The sequence below is a fragment of the Thyridium curvatum genome, assembly GCF_004353045.1.
Source record: "Thyridium curvatum strain D216 chromosome Unknown NODE_105_length_127930_cov_85.615971, whole genome shotgun sequence".
Lineage (NCBI taxonomy): Eukaryota > Fungi > Ascomycota > Sordariomycetes > Thyridiales > Thyridiaceae > Thyridium > Thyridium curvatum.
The window spans coordinates 81,226-99,911 of NW_022156860.1; the positions used below are offsets into that span (position 1 = coordinate 81,226).

At 56.7% G+C, this 18,686-nt stretch overlaps 8 protein-coding genes across 8 annotated transcripts; 3 read left to right on the plus strand and 5 right to left on the minus strand.

The window, feature by feature from the left end:
* Positions 1-132: 132 nt before the first annotated feature.
* E0L32_011400 (uncharacterized protein) lies at positions 133-1,508 on the minus strand (the record flags this gene model as incomplete). The annotated part of the gene is made up of 3 exons (XM_031134125.1): positions 133-354; positions 446-1,234; positions 1,404-1,508. 3 exons carry the CDS (start codon positions 1,506-1,508, stop codon positions 133-135), a joined length of 1,116 nt encoding a protein of 371 aa, XP_031000633.1.
* A 1,216-nt stretch (positions 1,509-2,724) lies between these two features.
* On the plus strand, positions 2,725-3,205 carry E0L32_011401 (uncharacterized protein; the record flags this gene model as incomplete). The annotated part of the gene is made up of 3 exons (XM_031134127.1): positions 2,725-2,818; positions 2,911-2,978; positions 3,056-3,205. 3 exons carry the CDS (start codon positions 2,725-2,727, stop codon positions 3,203-3,205), a joined length of 312 nt encoding a protein of 103 aa, XP_031000634.1.
* Positions 3,206-3,443: 238 nt separating this feature from the next.
* E0L32_011402 (uncharacterized protein) lies at positions 3,444-5,114 on the minus strand (the record flags this gene model as incomplete). The annotated part of the gene is made up of 2 exons (XM_031134128.1): positions 3,444-3,853; positions 3,923-5,114. The coding sequence occupies 2 exons, from the start codon at positions 5,112-5,114 to the stop codon at positions 3,444-3,446; spliced, it is 1,602 nt and encodes a 533-aa protein (XP_031000635.1).
* Positions 5,115-6,505: 1,391 nt separating this feature from the next.
* E0L32_011403 (uncharacterized protein) lies at positions 6,506-8,763 on the plus strand (the record flags this gene model as incomplete). The annotated part of the gene is made up of 3 exons (XM_031134129.1): positions 6,506-6,705; positions 6,764-8,363; positions 8,419-8,763. The coding sequence occupies 3 exons, from the start codon at positions 6,506-6,508 to the stop codon at positions 8,761-8,763; spliced, it is 2,145 nt and encodes a 714-aa protein (XP_031000636.1).
* An 823-nt stretch (positions 8,764-9,586) lies between these two features.
* Positions 9,587-11,837, minus strand: E0L32_011404 (uncharacterized protein; the record flags this gene model as incomplete). The annotated part of the gene is made up of 3 exons (XM_031134130.1): positions 9,587-10,354; positions 10,424-11,056; positions 11,235-11,837. 3 exons carry the CDS (start codon positions 11,835-11,837, stop codon positions 9,587-9,589), a joined length of 2,004 nt encoding a protein of 667 aa, XP_031000637.1.
* An 848-nt stretch (positions 11,838-12,685) lies between these two features.
* Positions 12,686-13,798, minus strand: E0L32_011405 (uncharacterized protein; the record flags this gene model as incomplete). Its single annotated transcript, XM_031134131.1, has 1 exon — positions 12,686-13,798. One exon carries the CDS (start codon positions 13,796-13,798, stop codon positions 12,686-12,688), a length of 1,113 nt encoding a protein of 370 aa, XP_031000638.1.
* Positions 13,799-14,485: 687 nt separating this feature from the next.
* On the minus strand, positions 14,486-15,814 carry E0L32_011406 (uncharacterized protein; the record flags this gene model as incomplete). The annotated part of the gene is made up of 1 exon (XM_031134132.1): positions 14,486-15,814. The coding sequence occupies one exon, from the start codon at positions 15,812-15,814 to the stop codon at positions 14,486-14,488; it is 1,329 nt and encodes a 442-aa protein (XP_031000639.1).
* A 770-nt stretch (positions 15,815-16,584) lies between these two features.
* On the plus strand, positions 16,585-18,341 carry E0L32_011407 (uncharacterized protein; the record flags this gene model as incomplete). The annotated part of the gene is made up of 2 exons (XM_031134133.1): positions 16,585-16,920; positions 16,983-18,341. 2 exons carry the CDS (start codon positions 16,585-16,587, stop codon positions 18,339-18,341), a joined length of 1,695 nt encoding a protein of 564 aa, XP_031000640.1.
* Between the last annotated feature and the right edge of the window lie 345 nt (positions 18,342-18,686).

Sequence of the window (18,686 nt, forward strand, 5' to 3'; positions counted from 1 at the left end):
TCCTGCAGCTCCTTCATTCGATTACCTTCTCTCTGAAAACAAAACCCGCCATCATCATCGAGAGAATTGACCACCTCGCATACCCCTGTCTCGCCATCTCGTCGTCTGATCGCCGCCCTGCTGGTCCGCCGCCTAAGCAACCGATCCATCAATGTAGCCGGCCATTCTCTCGACGGCCAGGGTCTTGCCCTTTGCCATGTACACCATGAAGGACAAGAGCTTGACGCTGCCCGCACGGCCGGCACCCCTGCTGCGCCCGGTGGCGACAGCGTAGATGTCAAAGGGCAGCAGCTTGACGGGCGTGGGCTGCTTGCCGCTGGCAACAAGGCCAATGTTCTTGGCAACTCCCGCAGCCTGCCAGTATTCCAAGTCAATAAATCCCGTTTTTTTTTGGCCTTTTTCGGCCTTATCATTCATGGGAACGCGGGACTGGAAGCACTCTTACCTGTTTCTGAGTGATCATGAAGCCGGCTCTGGGCTGGGAGACGATGTCTCCGGCGGCCCAGACGTTCTCGGCGCCCTTGACGCGGTACTCGGCGTCGATGCTGGCGTACTTCTTGTCCGTCAGGTACTTGGCGTCGACAAACTCCGAGTTGGGCGCCAGGCCGAAAGTAGGCAGGTAGACGTCCGTGACGATGGGGTCGCCGCCGCCGGCGAGCTTGATCTCCGTCTTGCCGTCGGGCAGCCTGGCGGCGCTCTCGACGCGGGCCTCGGTGCGCACCTTGACGTTGAGCTTCTTGAGCTCGGCCAGAGCGTTACTCGCGATGCTGTCGCCGCCGAGGACCTCCCTGTCGGAGCACAGGAGCACCACCTCGCGGTCCTTGCCGTACTCGAAGCCCAGCTCGGCCGCGGCCTCGACGCCCGTGGAGCCCGCGCCCGCGACGACGAAGTGCCCGGCGGCCTTGACGCGCTCCTGCGTCGCGTGCAGGAGCTCGACGGCCTCCTCGTACGTGCCCGCCGCCTTCCAGGGGACGCTCTCGGCGCCGGCGCAGCGGGCGCCCGTGGCGAGCACGAGGTGGTCGTAGGACAGCTGCTTCTCGGCGCCGTCCTTGGTGGTGACGGTCACCGTCTTGGCGGCGAAGTCTGAGGCGGTGGCACCGCCGACGATGAACTCGTACCGGTCCTTGGGGTACCGGCTCAGGGCCTTCTCGATGGAGCCGAAGAGCTCCTCATCCTTGATAATGCCTGGGATGATGGCTCGCACGGAGGCAATGTTCCAGTAGAAGTGGCTGTTCTGTGGTCGATTGTCAGCTGATCTGGGATTTTGTGACCAGGTCATCGCATCTCTCTGGTCATTAGGCACGGGAGTTTCCGTATTGGCCAGCAACATGGCATGACCAGGTGGATTACCCTCTGGTCACCGCGACAAAACAGGTGCCAAGTTGGACTGTGTTTGTATTTACCTTTGATACCAGAACGACCTTCAGGTCCTTTTCATTCTTCAAGAGTGCGTGTGCAATGTGAAGGCCGGCGTATGAGCCTCCCAAGATGACGACCGTCTTAGACATGGCCGCGAGAGTAAACAGTAGACTAGGGTCTGTATGGACTGGTGGGTGTTTAGGGATGTTAGATTAGGTATTTTACAAGAGTCTTGGAAACGTGCAAGGAATTTTGTAGGAGCAAGAACAAGGTCAAGAAACAAGAATTTAAAATTTGCAAATAATTGCGTGCCATACAGGATGTCCGACGTTTCGGATTCAGGTTGGGGAAGCTCTGACTTTCTTACGGGACGAGCTCGAGGTACCTCCCCGGGTGGATGAGGTGTTCCCGGACAACGCAAGCTTCAGTCAAGCTCCAGAAGCTCCAGTGCTGTTTTGTCTTGCAAGTGCCATCCACCTCTTCCCCCATGCGGCAGTGCAGGCGCGCCAGGGGTTGCTTACAAGCCGCAAGGGGCCTAGCCTGGGACGAGACAGGCAGTTTCGGCGCTATGCGAATCAGATGAATCTGGGCTAGACAACTCTTCGGTCCCGGGCCAGCCGCTTCGACCAGCGCTTGGTAGGTAGCTAGTGATGGATTTCAAAGCATTGGTCTTTTCACGTAGTTAGCTAAGAGTTAGGTATGCAAAGTCGGTCAGTCGGCGCTGATAAGATCCGCCTGATCCTGTTCACCCTGCGTCGAGCATGAAACAGCAGCCCTGTAGTTGTAATGTCGGAGCAGATTGAGCCCGCTGACCGGAGTGCCCTGGAGTACATATACTGAGCTACCCATACCAAACATTGCCGGTCTCTGAGCTGAGTGTATTGTGCAAGATGAGAGACCCATCATTCGGGACCGAAGCAGCAAATCCTCAGTCTTGGTGCTGGCGTTTTCCCGGCCTAACAAAAAAAGCTTGAGACAGAGTGAGAGGTGGTGGTTGTCGTGATGATATTCGAATTGTGCCTTGTTCCTGTAGACGAAAATGCACTTGGCTGAAGCGGGATCGGACCGGTGCTCTTCAGCTTTTACCTGCCTGGATTGAATGAATCAGGAAGGCGGTTTGCCTCGGTCTGACGCGCAGGAGCACCTGAACAAGCTGGAGAAATGGACACAGCTCACCGATACCCCGCCAAGCGAGCACTACGTAGCTCCATTCGTCCACCCCTCTCAACGCTTGGAAACCCGCAACTCAACAATTGGACACACGACAACTCACGATCTTTCTTCCAAGCAAACGTTGCGCAGACTTTGCCTTTCTCCCCTTGCCAGATCCTAGACAAATTCCCGTAGACCGTCACATCCTTCAAAATGGCAGCTCAGAGCGACGCGTTCAAGCAGGCAGTCATTGACTCCAAGAAGCTTACCTCGAAGCCCAGCAACGAGGACCTCCTCGAGATCTACGGTGAGCTTCACCCCCCCGCAGGACCGACCGCACGAGCTCGCTTCCTGCACCTAGGCTGCACCCTTGGAAATACTGAAACTTCTCCCTCTTAGGTCTCTTCAAGATCGCGAACGGTGAGGACATCACCAAGGCCCCCGCCCCCGGCATGTTCGACCTCAAGGTACACTCAACCCCTTCCATTAGACCAAAGGCTCGCCGTTGCCAAGATCCGCGGACTGATACGGTGTGTAATTGCAGGGCAAGGCCAAGAAGAACGCCTGGCAGAAGCTCGTCGACGAGGGCATCACCCCCGAGCAGGCGCAGGAGAAGTACGTTGCCAAGATCGAGAGCATGAAGCAGACCTACGGCTTCGACGCCAACAAGGAGCCCGAGGCTGTCGGGAACTAAGGGGGCGTCAAGGGAGGCCGGGCAGGTACTATGAATACGAATCACGCTTTTGATGATTGGAAGAAGAGACGTATACACGTGGTGCGGTTGTCTTTCACATGCTACCCTTGACCGGTAGCCCCTCATTCGACCTAGCAATTCGTGGGTATCAAGATAAATATACATGAGTAATAAGCTCCCGTTGCTCTCCCGTTCCCAATCCTTTATGGTCTAGGATATGCGACTCATCCCGCCAGGTTTACCATGTCTGTCCCTTCCAATCTGGCTCAGCGTAGGAGGCCGTTGCAACCCAAGGTTTCTCGTTGGCACCGTAAGGCTGGAGCGGCAGGTTATATGGCAGCCGGAAGCCAACTATGGGCGCACTACCGGGCTCATCGTCCGCCGACGGGATATCCGTCTGGAAGGTAGGGATCATCCGTGCTCCATCCGCAAAGAGCGAAGGCCAGACCAGGACGCCGATTTCCCAGGAAGCAATGCGTACCTCTCCGGAGCCGGTGTTCTCATTGTCTCCCCATGCCTGCTTGGACAGGTTCGCCGACGTTAAAAGAGCCCAGTCAATGCCCTTCTCGCCATACCTGACATAGGTCTTGATGTGTGGCGCTGCTCTCTTGCGGCCCGCCTCTTGTAGGAGGACATCTCTTTTTAGGTCTAATCAGGAAGGTCTGGTCAGCAAGGAAACCAAAGGACTCATCGATGTTTGGACTGGAAGGGACTCACTGCCGCCTTCAGGTGCGTCGTTGGCCCAATGGTGGAACATCGGCTTCAGATATGCAAGTTGCTTGACCTGCTGAGGTGAGTCTATCTTGGTATGAATTGATCCTCCCGATTCATAGCCATCTAAAGATCGTCGTATCTCGTCCGCCGTCGGGAACACAGCCTTGAATGTCGGCTGTGTGGCTGGGAGACCCTTCCCCGCGCTCAGAGCACCAAACATGGTCTTCTTGACCCAGTTATCCGTCGGCCCCAGAGTTGCTATCGAGGATACTTGAACGACGATCTCAGATCTGCCCCCTTGAACAGGAACAGACCGGAGACATTGCTTCACGGCAGCCCATCCCCACCGGGTAGGGGAGTCATCCCTGGTGCTGTGTTTGCCAGGGACGCTTGCTACCAGAGCAGCCTTGATGGCAGAGAAATCGTGTTTCTTCAGTTGGTCGACCAACGACCTGCACGTTGGTCTTCTCACATCGTACGCCCGGAGATAGTTCAGCAAGTCAATCTTGAACTTTTCGCCACTGCCGAAGGGTGATGTCGCCTGGGGTTTCTCAGTCCCGCCTGTCTCCAAGGGCAAAAGTGGTGATCGCCACATCCCCTGCGTGAGGTTTCTCCAGTCGCGAGGAATCATGTTCGCTGTATGAATGACCACTTGTGCTGTATCATCATGGCGCAGGAGAACCATCATCTTGGAGTGGTGTGTGCCGAACATTTCGGGCATGAACGCCGTATGGAGCTCGACATTCTTGTAATTGCTAGCTTGTTCGATGAGCATGGCTCGACTTGGATCCTCGCGCTTCCAGAAACCATGGACAATGTGGACCTTGACGAGATGGCGGACGTCTTCGTCGAAGGCGCCCATAAGGAAGTCGACATCGTGGAGAAAATTGAACTCCCAACATTCAGCGATGAGAGGATCACCCAAGATGTCCTTGAGAGTGACTGTGTCGACATTGGCTTCTGGAGGCAAGTCTCGGATCCGAGTCAATTGTACTGGAGACCGGATGATTTGAGGATTGGGTGATGGACTGAAACCAGCTTGTCCGCCAGCCTCGGGCGCCAGCCTAGCTCTTTTTCTTGGAGGACTGATAGGGTGACTGAGTGAGCGTAGAGCAGGACTACGATCACTACTAGGCTGCGGGCTCTCTTCTTCCTCCTGCCCGCTGGCAACCCGGCGCTTCGGTGGTTGATCCATTTGTCCCGGACCGCGATTCTAGGCTCTGTCGATACATGAGCATATGCGTAAAAAAAGATTCATCAAGCGTGTGAGGCTTGAAGCTCAGCGCGTCTCGATGAGTACTTAGTATAGGTACCGAGGGTAGTAGAATGGAAGTCAAAGAGATTGGTGGTTGTTGGTCTGAAGTTGAGGAAATGGACAGGAGTTGGCAGGTAGCTAGGTCAAATGTCTTCCAACGTGCCTGCTTCGGTAGTGTAGAGTGAAAGTTGTCTTGGGATAAAACGTTGCAGAAAACAGAAATGACAGAAATGTCGCGGGTGAGCATATTCTGGATCATCAAATGATTTTCTGAGGCAATCGGCGGCATCTGAGGCCTCTCAGAACAGCATGCCCATCATGTAGCACTCCTCGTGTTATTTGAAGTCTGAAGACAACGCTCGCCATTTTACCCCATTTGAATGTTTGAATGTACTTCATGGAGGAGCTGCTACGGAGTCCACTCATTTCAAAACGCATGTATCATTGCGTGAAAGAACTGATATCGCAGTTCGACCAGCCAAGCCAATGATCAAATTATAGGTACGTGTATTTATTTATTACACCCAACTGTCGACGACTAAGAATGCTTCTTGAGAAGTTGATGTACTTATGTTTGCGAAACAGTCCATCCATTGATGCAGTCCAAAAAGCAGGCCCTTCATGGATCACCCAAGTTCGACTGAGGAAGATTAAGTATTGGAAGCATCCGCACTGTACCGCTAGCGCGCAAGATTTGCCGCTAATGAGCAAGATTTGGTGACTCTTGGCTGCATGTCGGATCCCTGTTCATCTCCTTTTCGCTACAAAACCCCCTGACTCCGTACCGTCAAAGTGGGTAAGATACACAGTGCGCTATCTGAGAGTCGACAAATTGGATTGGTTCGAGGCCTGTTCCTGAGCCAAGAGCCAAGCTTGGACAGGCCTGCACCTCCTGATTGACCATTGCCGCTTTCTTGTTGCGTGGCCGTCCGTCTTCCCTGCCAAAGCGAGACCCTCCAACATCTTCAACAAATTCGATCACCAACTGCCGGCCAAACTCTCCCCTTGGCCGAAGAGTGCGATCACACTCGGGCTCCTGTCCACTCTCGTTGCCATTTTCGCGACGATCCCTCTTGACCGCGACGAATCAATCCCGGCCTCTATGTCCCGGTAGCACAACCCTCCAAGTCTGAGCCATTGCGGACGTGAGCCACGCCGACATTCCGGTCTGCGAATCGGTCGTACACACGGATTCATTTGCTCTCAAATCGCCGTATCGCCGTACACCCACTGTTGATTCATCAGTCTTCTCCGACGTGGACCGCTAGGCCACGGTAGGGAGTTGCTCTCGATCGCACTTTGGGCAGTGTGACAATCGCGCTGCAAACACTATGAGGCTTTCGACACTTTCATTATGGCTCAGCGCCGCCGTTCTGGGTCTCGCAGCGAGCGATGACTTGGTCGAGGATGACCCGACGAGGGAGAACACATACTTCGATGCCCAGAAGGTTCCCCCGCTGTTGGAGTTGAGCCCCGACAACTTTGCAAAGGTCGCCAACTCGACCTCATTATTGATGGTCAAGCACTACAGGTGAGTAGGGACACGGTCTCCCAAACATGCAGATAGCGAGTGACTAACAAGACCATAGTCCGTGGTGCCCTCACTGCATAGACTTTGCACCCACGTATCAAACCTTGTACGAATTCTACTACACCTCGAAGCCATCAGAATCCGAGACCTTCACCGATTACTACGACTTCCGGTTCGCCATGATCAATTGTATCGCCTATTATGATCTGTGCAGCGACCATGGTGTGATGTCGTACCCTACGACTGTCTTGTACAAGAAGGGGGAGGCCATCGAAATCGCGAAAGGCGCCAAGAACATGAGTGTGCTTAGCGGCATGATCGAGAAAGCTCTTGAAGAGCAGAAGCCAGGAAGCCGGCCTGCTGAGGTTGTTCTCCCCGAACCAGGCGCCAAGGGCAAACCCACTCCGTCAGGGGACGCGAAAACCCCAGCCAAGTCGGAGCCTGCCGCCGCAAAGGCATCCCCTGCTGCGAAGCAGTCACCTGCCGCCCATGCGTCTGCTGCCGCCAAAGCATCGCCTGCTGCTAAGGAGGCCACTGCAGCCAAGAAGGCGGCTGCTGTGCCTGACCGAGTCACCCCCAAGAAGCCGACGAAGCCTGCCGTTACGCCCAACCCCCTCGGTACTTCTGTACCCTTGACCGCCGAGACCTTCCAAACCATGGTCACCATGACCCAGGAGTCTTGGTTCATCAAATTCTATGCGCCTTGGTGCCATCACTGTCAGGCTATGGCATCGAACTGGCAGCAACTGGCCAAGGAGATGAAGGGCAGGCTGAACATTGGAGAGGTCAACTGCGAGGCGGAGCAACGATTGTGCAAGGATGCTCGTCTTCATGGTTACCCGACAATTCTTTTCTTCAAGGGTGGCGAGCGTGTCGAATACGATGGGCTTCGAGGCCTCGGTGATTTCGTTCAGTACGCCGAGAAAGCTATTGACATTACTGCTGGCGTGCAAGATGTCGATGAGGCCTCCTTCAAGGCGCTCGAGGAGAAAGAGGAGGTCATCTTTGTCTATTTCTACGATCATGCCACAACGGGCGAGGATTTCATGGCTTTGGAACGCCTGCCTCTGAGCCTCATCGGCCGCGCGAAGCTCGTCAAGACCAAGGACCCTGCTCTATACGAGCGTTTCAAGATCACCACATGGCCGAGACTGCTTGTCGCAAGGGAAGGGCGGCCGACCTACTATACTCCGCTTACTCCCAATGAAATGCGCGACAACAACCGAGTCCTCTCTTGGATGAAATCCGTCTGGCTCCCGATAGTACCAGAGATGACCGCTTCCAACGCCCGCGAGATCATGGATGGCAAGATTGTCGTTCTGGGCATCCTGAACCGGGAGGATCAGGACGCCTTCCTGGGAGCCCGGCGTGAGATGAAAAGTGCTGCCAACGAGTGGATGGACAAGCAGATCCAGCTTTTCCAGCTGGAACGCCAGGAGCTGCGCGATGCAAAACAACTCCGAATCGAGGAAGCCGAAGACCGAAACGACCAACGAGCTCTCCGAGCCGCTAAGAGCATACGAATCAACATGGATAGGTCCGAGAAGAAAGAGGTTGGCTTTGCCTGGGTTGACGGCGTTTTCTGGCAGCGCTGGATCCGCACCACTTATGGCATCGACGTCAAGGATGGAGATCGGGTCATTATCAATGACGAAGATGTAAGATCTTGTCCGTTTTCTGACCTGGAAGACCTGCACTAACTGATTGGAACAGAACCGCCGCTACTGGGACCAGACCATCACCGGAAACTCCATTCTGCCTTCCAGAACCTCTATTCTTGAGACCATCAACAAAGTCACGCAGTCGCCGCCAAAGATCAAGCCCAAGCTGACCATCTCCAGCTTCGAGAAGATCTTCTTCGATATGCGTGTGACTTTCTCGGAGCACCCCTTCTTGACCATTGGCTGCGTCCTGGGTCTGTCATTAGGATGCGCATCCTGGTTCAGGGGTCGGCTCAGGCGTACGCGAGGCCACTTCCGCCTCGATAGTAACCTGGACGGCAGGGAGTTCAAGGCCCCGATACTGGGCACCAGTGCCAACGGTGCCAAGGTGGACTGAGACACGCGGGGTGGTTGATTAATCGTTGGAAAGAGTTGAAGCCCGCAGTGGCCATGATTGTTCTTCAGGAGTCTGGGCTGGATCAAAGAATGCCGGTTACCCTATAGAGTCGGTCTGTATAAAATTTCCTTGCGTGTGGCAATCATATGGTAATGCCACTGCCCGTTTGAGAACACGAGAGATTGTATCTCGATCAACTCTGAGCGGCGCGCCTTGGGTACGGACGCCGCCAGATGAGGGAGCAGGGGGGCAAGCGACGAAACGCATCGGTGGTATCATACATACTAATTTTTACTGTTCTATGTTTCCCTTTCCGCTTTCCTTGTCCCCTTGTCTGCTCTTTGTTGGTGCGTTTTCATGTGTGTCTGCCCGATCAGCATTTTGAGCTAGGGAGTTGGTGTATTTGCAGGATATCACGCATGCGTTTTTCTTTTCCATGTCCTATATGATAGAGTCCTTTATACAATACTGTTAACTCTATCGCCTGCTCATGATCATGAAAGCTGCTAAGTTGGTGGACATTCTGGAATAACAGACCCTTGCACACGAGACATATGAAGGGAAGATTTGATCACAGACTATGAGTTCTACGCATTTCTAATTGCTGTCGGTGTCTGTCTCGTTTCTGCTCTCACTCATCTGCCTCATCGTGTCATATCAAATCAGACTTGGTTGTTCCTGCCTCACTAGACAAATGATCACCGCCCATGCCAACAGTTCACCAGCCTTCCCAATCATGAGTCCCCCACCGGCCGGAGGTTAAAGTACAGAACAGCAAAGCCGGCCCCATTCCAAGTAATGTACACACACTCGCACGACATATTCAGCCACCCTTCTTCATCATGCCTTTGATAGATTTGGCGAGGTTAATCTTCCACCATGGGAGATCGTCAAGGCTGCTACTGTCTGCGTCCGGGCTGGCTGCAGCTCCTTGCGCCTCTGCCCCCTTGGGATCGCACTCTGCCTCAGGCTCAGGCTGTTCAGCATCGCTTCCCGGTTCAGCCACCGAATCGCCTCGCGTCGGTTTCTTGAGAGGAGACTGGCCCTCAGGAGAGTCGTCAGCCTTTCTTTTCCGTCGAGAAGGAGCTGGCTGACTGGTGTCCGCGGCGATATCACCCGGCCTCTCCTTGACTCCGATCTCCTTGTCCTGGTTGCGGTCATTGCGGTTCTCATGACCCTCGCCACATGGTTCATAGATATATTCCGTCTGCGATGGGCCCATTTGAGGGCCCGGAGCCTGGCCAAAGGCAAGCTCGCTCTCTCCTTCGACATTCAGCGGTTGAAGAGCTGCCTCCTCGTCTTCAACCATGTGCTGGTCCTGATCCTGGTTAAGTGGCTGGCTGAGCTGGACGGTCTCGACCTCCATGGCATCATAGCCGTACTCACTGCTGGCTGAGGGGGTGGGATGCTGGGCATGGCTTGCGTGTCGTGTCCGAGTACCAGCGGGTCCGGGGGTATTGGTTAAAGGGGGCAGCTGTATAAGGTCCACCGCATCCTCTCTCTCGCCGTCCGGGACAACGCTGTGGCTCCGACCATTGGTAGATGCCGAAATCTGGACAGCGGGCGGCTTGCCCAGGTCGTGTGCCGGCTGCTTCGATGTCGAGTTAGCGCCGAGAACTATCGCCTATGCTCTCCGCTGCCCATTGGGCCTTGCACTCACCTCTTCGGTCATGTTGCTGCTGCCTCCACGCCCGTCGTTGTACATGACATGCTGGCCGCCGCCGGTAAGGGTTCCAAGACCGTCCATGTGGATGTTGCGTGGCCGCTCGGGCAGGCCTAGCGGGTTTTCGATCGAAGCTGTGCTGGCGCCGGCGTTGGGGTTGCCATCGAGCAGAAAGCGGATGGCCTGCGCGGGCGCAAAGGCGGGCTCTCCCCGGGCAGCAGGTGCAAGGCGCTGATTCTGAACCTGGACGAGCTGTCCTGCTTCGGGAACGAAGGCCGTCGTCCTATCTTCGTAGCGGTGACGTCCTGCAGCAGCCGGATCCATGAGCTGGCAACCGATGTAGCCAGAGGGCGGCTCGAATTCCCAGCCCCTCAAGGCCTTGAATCCCAGGTCAACGCCGCGCGAGGCGGCGAACTGGACGGCCTGTCGGATTTCAATGTCGATAATCCGAGCCGTCAGGTACTGCGGCCCACCGATCACGCTGGACAGGTCGGTCGCGTAGCACGGCTCCCCTCGGGCGACACAGCCCATGTACTCCTGGAACCGGGAATATTTGCCGACCTCGATGCCGTAGAGCTCGATCAGATGCGTCATCTCCGCGTTGGAGAGACCCAGTGCATGTGCTGCCTCCTAAACAGACATGGTAGGGCCCGCCATCTGATACATCACTACCAGCTTCATGTGGTCGGGCAGCTGGGCCCAAGAGTCGACGGGAGGGACAGGCTCTTTGACCAGTTCCTGAGAATGAGCTTTGTCAGCAAGGGGGGCTGAAGTTTCCTTGGAGGGAGATGATCTAGGGTCGACTTACATCATATGCGTCAACGCTCTCATCATCAGAAGAGCCAAAGTCGACATTGTCGAACATTCCATCCTGCATGCGCCGATCACCGAGCGAGACGACAGCAGCCTGGTGACGAGGCGGCTGTAGTTCCACGTCACCCTCACCCAGAACCGCGGCGACTGCCTTCTGGGTGTATTCCTTCTTCCAGATCGCGTACTGGGTGTGGAGATCGTCGGCGGCGCCGTTGATGAAGTCCTTGACGAACTCCTCCGCGTCGCGGATGGTGGGCTCTATCGGCTGACAGGGAGGCGAGTCCCTATCACTATCACCATCATCATCATCATCATCATATTCGTCATCGGACGATGCGGCGGCAGCGTTGGCAGCGGGGGGCCCGAAGTTGCGAGGGTTGATGATGTCCCGCACGTCGCGGCAGAAATGCATGAGGGCATCGTTCGGGTGCTGGCGGCGGTCGTTCCACGCGAGGGATGGGAAGGGCGCTGACGCGCCGAGCTCGGGGTTGAATCGGACGTCTTGGTGGGCGAAGCGAGGGCGGATGTTGACGGGCTCGTCGATCTCGGCGTACCGAGCTGGACGGGCGAGGGTTGTTCTGGGCCGAAGACCGACCATCTTTGACCTTGGGGTCTGTCTGGCTGAGTTGGAGTTGCGATGAAGACTGGGCTACGCGAGTGTTCAGGCGGTGGTGGTGGTCTTGAGGTTGCGTTGATGAGGTTGGAGGATGAGTGATGGGTGGATGAGGAGGAGAAAAGCTGAGTGATCGAGAAGTGAGCGAGCGCGCTTTATAAAGGATAGAAACGATCTACGCAACGTGGGTGAAGCGTTCTTGTTTACGTGTTGCTGTGGTGGCTGGGACTCGAAGTGAATATCGAGCGAGTGAATGAAAGGTGTTGCGCGCGCTGAGCTCTTCTTAGTCGCCACCAACTCCTCGTCCAGTCCTTGAGAATGGGAACAAGTCACCAGAACGTAAAGGCCTCAACGGCGTCTGTTTGACTGACCGTCGTCCTACTTCTTCCTTTGGGGATCAAGATACAAGTCCTGGGCTCATTCACTACACGTAAGCTGCCTTCTATGCAAGCCCGCCACGGGTCAACTGTGAGTGCCGTGGGCCGGGCCACCAGAACATGGGATGAAGGTATGCGATATAATTGAATATAGTCAAGACGGAAAGTTTCCCCTCGGCGACTCTATTATCTAGCCGAGGCAGCTAGCTATGTATAGTATCTACTTTAAGGACCCTGACGGTGAATCTGCCTTCAGATCCATGAAGTCTCGGGATATATATACCGAGAAGTGAAAGTTGAACAAAGACAAACAAAGGGGGTATATTTCGGCATTCAACGCCACAATCCCGAAGACAAGGATGTCCAAACAATACATCCTTGCTTCCGCACCAAAACTCCAAACCCGCTCTTCTCTTACAGTCCGTCCCCTCCAATCGTCTAAAAGATAATGGAAGCTCATTCCATGTTGATATCTCCATCCGCAAAGGGCACAAACTCTGGCCGGTCGGTATACCGATCCCTGTCCAAGGCGAACGGGCCGCCCTGACCCTCATCCTCGTCGCCTGCGTCTATCGTCTCCTCGATGCCCCTCTTGGAAGGGTTCCTGCCGCCGCTGCCCGCAGCGCTGGACGAGATGCTGCCCGCGACGCTGAAGCCCTGGCCCATGTCCCGCGAGACGGCCCGCCGGGCGGCCAGGATGTCCTCGTAGGCCTGCAGCATGTGCTTGGTCTCGTCGTCAAAGGTCGCGCAGAAGCGCTGCAGGCCGATGAACTGCAGCGTGCGCACGAGGTCCATGCCAAAGACGGCCATGATGTAGGCGGCCACGATGGCGGCGGAGCGGTCGTTGCCCGTCTCGCAGAAGACGAGGACCTTGCCGCGCCGAAACGTGGCGTTGTCGATGACGATCTGGCCGTCCTCGAGGCCGTTGCTGGCGGTGCCGTTACCGTTGCCGTTAGCATTGGCGTTGCCGCCGCTGCCGCTGCCGATTTGCACGGCCTGGCTGCGGTACACGTCGAGCAGGTGGTCGTTGATCTTTTGGACGGCGAGGGGCAGGGCCTGGATCATCTCCTGCGGGCCCGCGACGTCGACGTACTCGGCCACGAGGCCGAGGGCCTGCGCCGTGCGCTCGACGCTCATGAGGCGGGCCTGGGCCATGCGGGCGTCGCGCACGGCGAGGAGCATGGTGATGCCGTTCCCCTCCAGGAAGGCGCGGTCCTTGGCGACGCTGGAGGGCCCCAGGTACAGGAAGTCGAGGATGGGCTGGGCCTCGCGGCGCGCCTCGTAGCGCCAGTTGCTCGAGGCGTCCTGGGCGATCTGGATCTTATCCTGGGTGATGATGCGCAGGTCCGCCTCGGTGAGCCGGGTCGAGTCGACGACGCCCGTGAAGCTGGGCACGATGGACATGGAGGTCTGGCCGCTGGCGATGAGCGAGGGGATGTGGATGTACGGCGGGCTGGGCGGGCGCGAGCTGTAGGGTGCATTGGCGATGGTGCCGCGGGTGACCGCGAGGTGAGTGTGCTGGTGCAGGTGATGGAGAAAGGCATTCTCGCCGGGCGGGGTCTGCGCCATTTCTGCTCAGCTCAGCGGGAACGAAGGGTGTGCATGCGTTGTCTGAAGAGGTCCTTTCTGTCCGAGCACTAGTGAAAGGAAATGCGCCTGAGTTGGGGTTGAAGAGTAGGCAAAGGGCAAGAGAGCGAGCTCATTTCGCGGTTCGAGAGAGACGTTGTTTTTGGGGTTGATGGGAAGTGGAGGAGCTCAGCCGCATAGCGCACCCCCATTCATCACCACCACCGAGCCAACACTATTTAGGCTCTTTTCGCGCGCACCATGCGAAGGAGGTAGCTGCGGCTAGATCCATGGACTCCAAGCCAAACCCCACTTGATCGGGAGATCCGTGACATGGATGATTTGACTCTTCAGCGATTTCACCGTCTGATGGCGGGGCTTCTGTCGCATGAGCAAGTTGAAAGAGATCTACCTAGGTGGTGTGTCAATGAACAAGCACCTACGGACTGGTCTGGTGACTAAGGATTGGCCACTTTCAAAGTCCTAGGCAGACTTACTTGCTTCTTTTGAGACGAATCTCTCGTTTTTGAGATCAGTTCAGAGCTTTGTTTGGACGGAAATACCATTACACGCTCACATGAGATAGGTTGCTTGACTGATAGATGCCTGATAGAGGAGAATATGGACAAGTGCAGAATCAGCATGCCCTCTGATTGAGATGCTACCAGTCTGGCTATATTTCGCTGCTGCTTAAGCACTGGAGCTAGATCTCGAGGCCGAGTTCCGCAGCATCCTCCCGCTACCACTTTCCATCTCTGGCGTAGGGCCAGTCTCTACGGAGGTGTTACTCAAGCTGCTGCTCTCCTTAGCCAGAGGCGAAGACATCTCTGGAGTGACGGAGCGCGAGTCGATCCCTGGCCGCTTCATCGATCTGGGGCCGGATCCCGACATCGTCTTCTTTCTCCTCTTCTCGGAGCCGCTCGAGGCATTGCTGGCCTTCCGAGCAACTCCAGACTCGTCCACTTCGATTGTGGGCGTGGGTGCCCGCGAGGACGTGTTGGACATACTGCCGCGCCGCAGGCTACTACCGCTGCGGCTGCGCCTATGCTCGTGCGCAATCGCGGCGTGACGAGGATGGGGTGTCGTTCTCTCGGGGGTAGGATGTCTCTCAGTGACACTCTTTTGCCAGGGGAGCCACCAGAACCAGACACTCTGCTGCTTGCGAAGCTGCTTCTCCCTCTCCTTCAGTTTGGACCGAATCAAGGCCCGCCTCTCATTCTCCCTCTCCCAGTATTCCGTCCTGTAGAGCTCCCAGTTTTCTCTAAATGTCGGAGAGAAAGGCTTGGCGAGCAAAAGAAGCTTCACGTAGTCTCCGCCCGGAGCAAGATCCTCCTCGCGACCACCCTTCTCCTCGTCGTGTCCCGTGATAGGAAGCGTGGGGTGCGAAGTCGCGGAAAGGTTGAGCTCCCTATCGACCTCGCGCAAGATCGAGGGCTCGACGTGTCGATAGGAAGAGCCGCCCGTGTTCGAGAAGAGTCCATATGTAAGGAACCAGCCGACTGTTGCCAATGTCTCGGCGTACCAAGGTCGCTTCATAACCACCAGCTTGCAGTTGAAGCCTCTGAGCCCCCTATTCGATATGGCAAACCACCTTCGCGGCCATCGCACTCCACGCTCCCACATGCCAGTGACCCAGACGAGCAGGGCGGTGATGACACCGCCCATGAAGCAGACCTTTTCTGTCGTCTCAACCATCCAGTAGACTGACCCTCCCACTCCTCGCCCATCCTCTCTCGGCGCAAAGAAGAGCGCGTACCCAAAGCCAGCTATCCAGAGGGTCAACAGCGACAGGAAGAAGCTGTGGTGTCTGCGACGAGCCCGGAGGTCGAGGTACTGCGCTCGGAGGGATGCCTCGAGGATGAGAAGGTTCAGGTAGACCATGGATGGAGAGCTTGGCGTGTGAGACAGCGGGTCGCCGGCCTTGGTGGCGCTCTGGATCGGCGTGCCAGCCTTGGGGCTGGGGACATCGCGATCCGGCGCGGGAGCTCCCTTGACGATGGAGTCGAGCTGGTCGGCCATGACGGGCGGTGGACGGGGTCGTGTGTGTGTGGTGAGGTTTTGACCGCCGCGGGGGTTGCAGGGATGGGAAGGGAAGGGCCGGGCGGCCGCGGAACAAACCCTAACTTCCAAGGTTCTTTTGACAGCTGCCGTCCGCGCCTACAATGGATTCCTACATGCGCATGGGCAAGGGTGGACGGGACTGCCGAGAGCGCTGGCTGCGGGTTGACTGCATCGATTTGTGGTTGAGGTGTATGGTCCGGAATTGTATGTCGATTATCTCCGCCAAAGTCCACCGCAGGACGGAAACTTGTGTTTTTAGTGGATGCTCACTGCGCCTGTCAGCACCGAAAAAAGGGAATTAGTCCAGACGTCATCGCCCTGTAGCGTGGTACTGGTACCGCTACGGCCCTAGCTAGCCTTTGTCAGCCAAAGCTCGGTTCCCAACGTGATGCCAGCAGTGAGAATGGATGGTGCTAGGACCGCGGGTTTCGGGCGGACCCTATGTCCGATCTGTGGCCATTTTCAGGCAATCGTACAGGCACTCAGGCGCTAGACGAGGCACGCTACGGCGATGAATCCCAACGTGTCGGAGGTACGAGGCCACGCCACGCAGCACGCTGACCATTCATGTGCTGGCCTTTGACAAGTCCGCTAAAACTTCCCGAATGCGAAGGAAGGACGAAGCAGAATCGAAGACGCAATGACTCCGGATTGATTGTTTTATAAAGAAGTACACTCTCCCAGTCGCAACACTCCTTTCTCTGTTCCCTCCCCTTCATCTCGCCGGTATGATAAGAAGCCAGCTGGCTGCCTCGTCTACACTCTCGAGGCTCCGAAGGATTGCTGCGTCTGCTCTTACACCCAAACGAGACCACCCCACCACAACCAGCCTTAACCGTCTCGCCGCCGTCGCCCAGCAAATCAGCGCCGCCAGAATGGCTGCCGACGCTACAGCCGCGTCTCCGGACGCTGCCGTTTCTCAACGAACTCAACAACCAATGCTCGCTTCCCAGCGCGCGAGGCTGCAGCAGGACCAATCCAGCGAATCCAGCGATCAGTCGACGCCTCGCCGCACTATGTCTGGTTTCTTTCCCCTAGGTTACAAAGAAGCGGCCGCTCAATGGGTGGGTTTGCATGCGCGAGTTCCCACCTCAAGATCCAGCAGAATGAACTAAACATCATGTAGTGGACGAGCATATCCTCGCCGGCCGCCGAGCGCAATGTTCTCTCCATGATCCCTTACCTCAAGGAAGCCACCGCCGGCTCCAATTCCAGTCTACTCAGCGCCAACAGCGGAGACCCGTTCGGCCAGCGGATATGGAGGTCCTCGATGGTTGCGCTCTCCGGCAAGAACAGAGCCCTCAACGAGTACTCGGTAGAACGGGTCGGCGAGCCTGTCGATGACACTCTTGTCATGCTCCACGGCTACGGCGCAGGCCTGGGCTTCTTCTACAAGAACTTTGAGGGCTTGAGCAGGGTGGAAGGCTGGAAGCTGTACGCCCTAGACATGCTCGGCATGGGCAACTCTTCTCGCCCGCCGTTCAAGGTCCACGCCAAGGATGCGCCAGGCAAAATTGCCGAAGCCGAGAGTTTCTTCGTCGACTCGCTCGAGGAGTGGAGAAAGGTCAAAAAGATCGAAAAGTTCACCCTGCTCGGCCACTCGCTCGGGGGTTACCTTGCCGTATCCTATGCGCTCAAATACCCCGGACACTTGAACAAGCTGATTCTTGCCTCGCCGGTTGGCATCCCGGAAGATCCATTCGCCGTCAATGCCGCCATGCCGGAGCCTGAGAATTCGACCATGGCTGCCGAGTTCACTCAGGACCAAGAGAGCATCACAACCCCCGAGGCTAACGGCAACACCAAGGCCAGCGGCGGCGACAAGAATACCTTGTTCAACGCAAAGGGCAAACCCGAGGAGACCGGCAAGCCCCAGAGGCGGCCGCTCCCACCGTGGCTGGTCTGGCTGTGGGACGCCAACGTCTCGCCCTTCAGCCTAGTCCGCGCGGCCGGCCCGCTCGGACCCCGGCTCGTCTCGGGCTGGACGTCCCGGCGCTTCAACCACCTGCCGCCCGAGGAGGCGCAGGCGCTACACACGTACTCGTACACGCTCTTCCGCCAGCGTGGCAGCGGCGAGTACGCGCTCCCCTACCTGCTGGCCCCGGGCGCCTTCGCCCGCAGCCCCGTCATCAACCGCATCCAGAACGTCGGCCGGCAGGTGGTCCGGCCCGCGACCGAGACGGCGCCCGAGGTCCGCGAGACGGGCTTCCCCATCGTCCTCATGTACGGCGACAAGGACTGGATGGACGTGTCGGGCGGGTTCGCGGCCGAGGAGAAGATCAAGGCGCGCGCCCTGCAGGCCCTGCTGCACGGCACGCCCGAGGAGAAGAGGCGCGAGAACGGCAGCGCCAAGGTCGTCATCGTCCAGCGGGCCGGCCACCACCTGTACCTCGACAACCCGGACGAGTTCAACGAGATCCTGCGCAAGGAGCTCGAGGAGACGAGGGAGTGGGGCAAGCGGCAGCGGGCCTTGGGGCAGTCATGACCGCCTCTCTGCCCAGTCCGTTTTGCGTAAGACTTTTTTGAGCCCGTATGGGCATCCTGGATCTTCTTTTCTACACTTCGATTTAGATTCACTACTGCATGAGATTTGGCGTTTCAAAGGGGTGGGAATTCTTTTCTCTTCCTGGATAGAGGGTTTATAGCAAAGTGTTTGCGGCCCTTCAATGTCGAGAGAAGATATAATAGCGATGCTTGGAAGCGTATAGAGAAGGACAGGTGCTTGTGGCATCATCATTATTACATACTAGTAGATGGAGCTCTCGGGGACTCAACAGACCCCCCCCCCCCCCCCGATTTTACATAGATTCAAAAAAGACTCGAACCATAT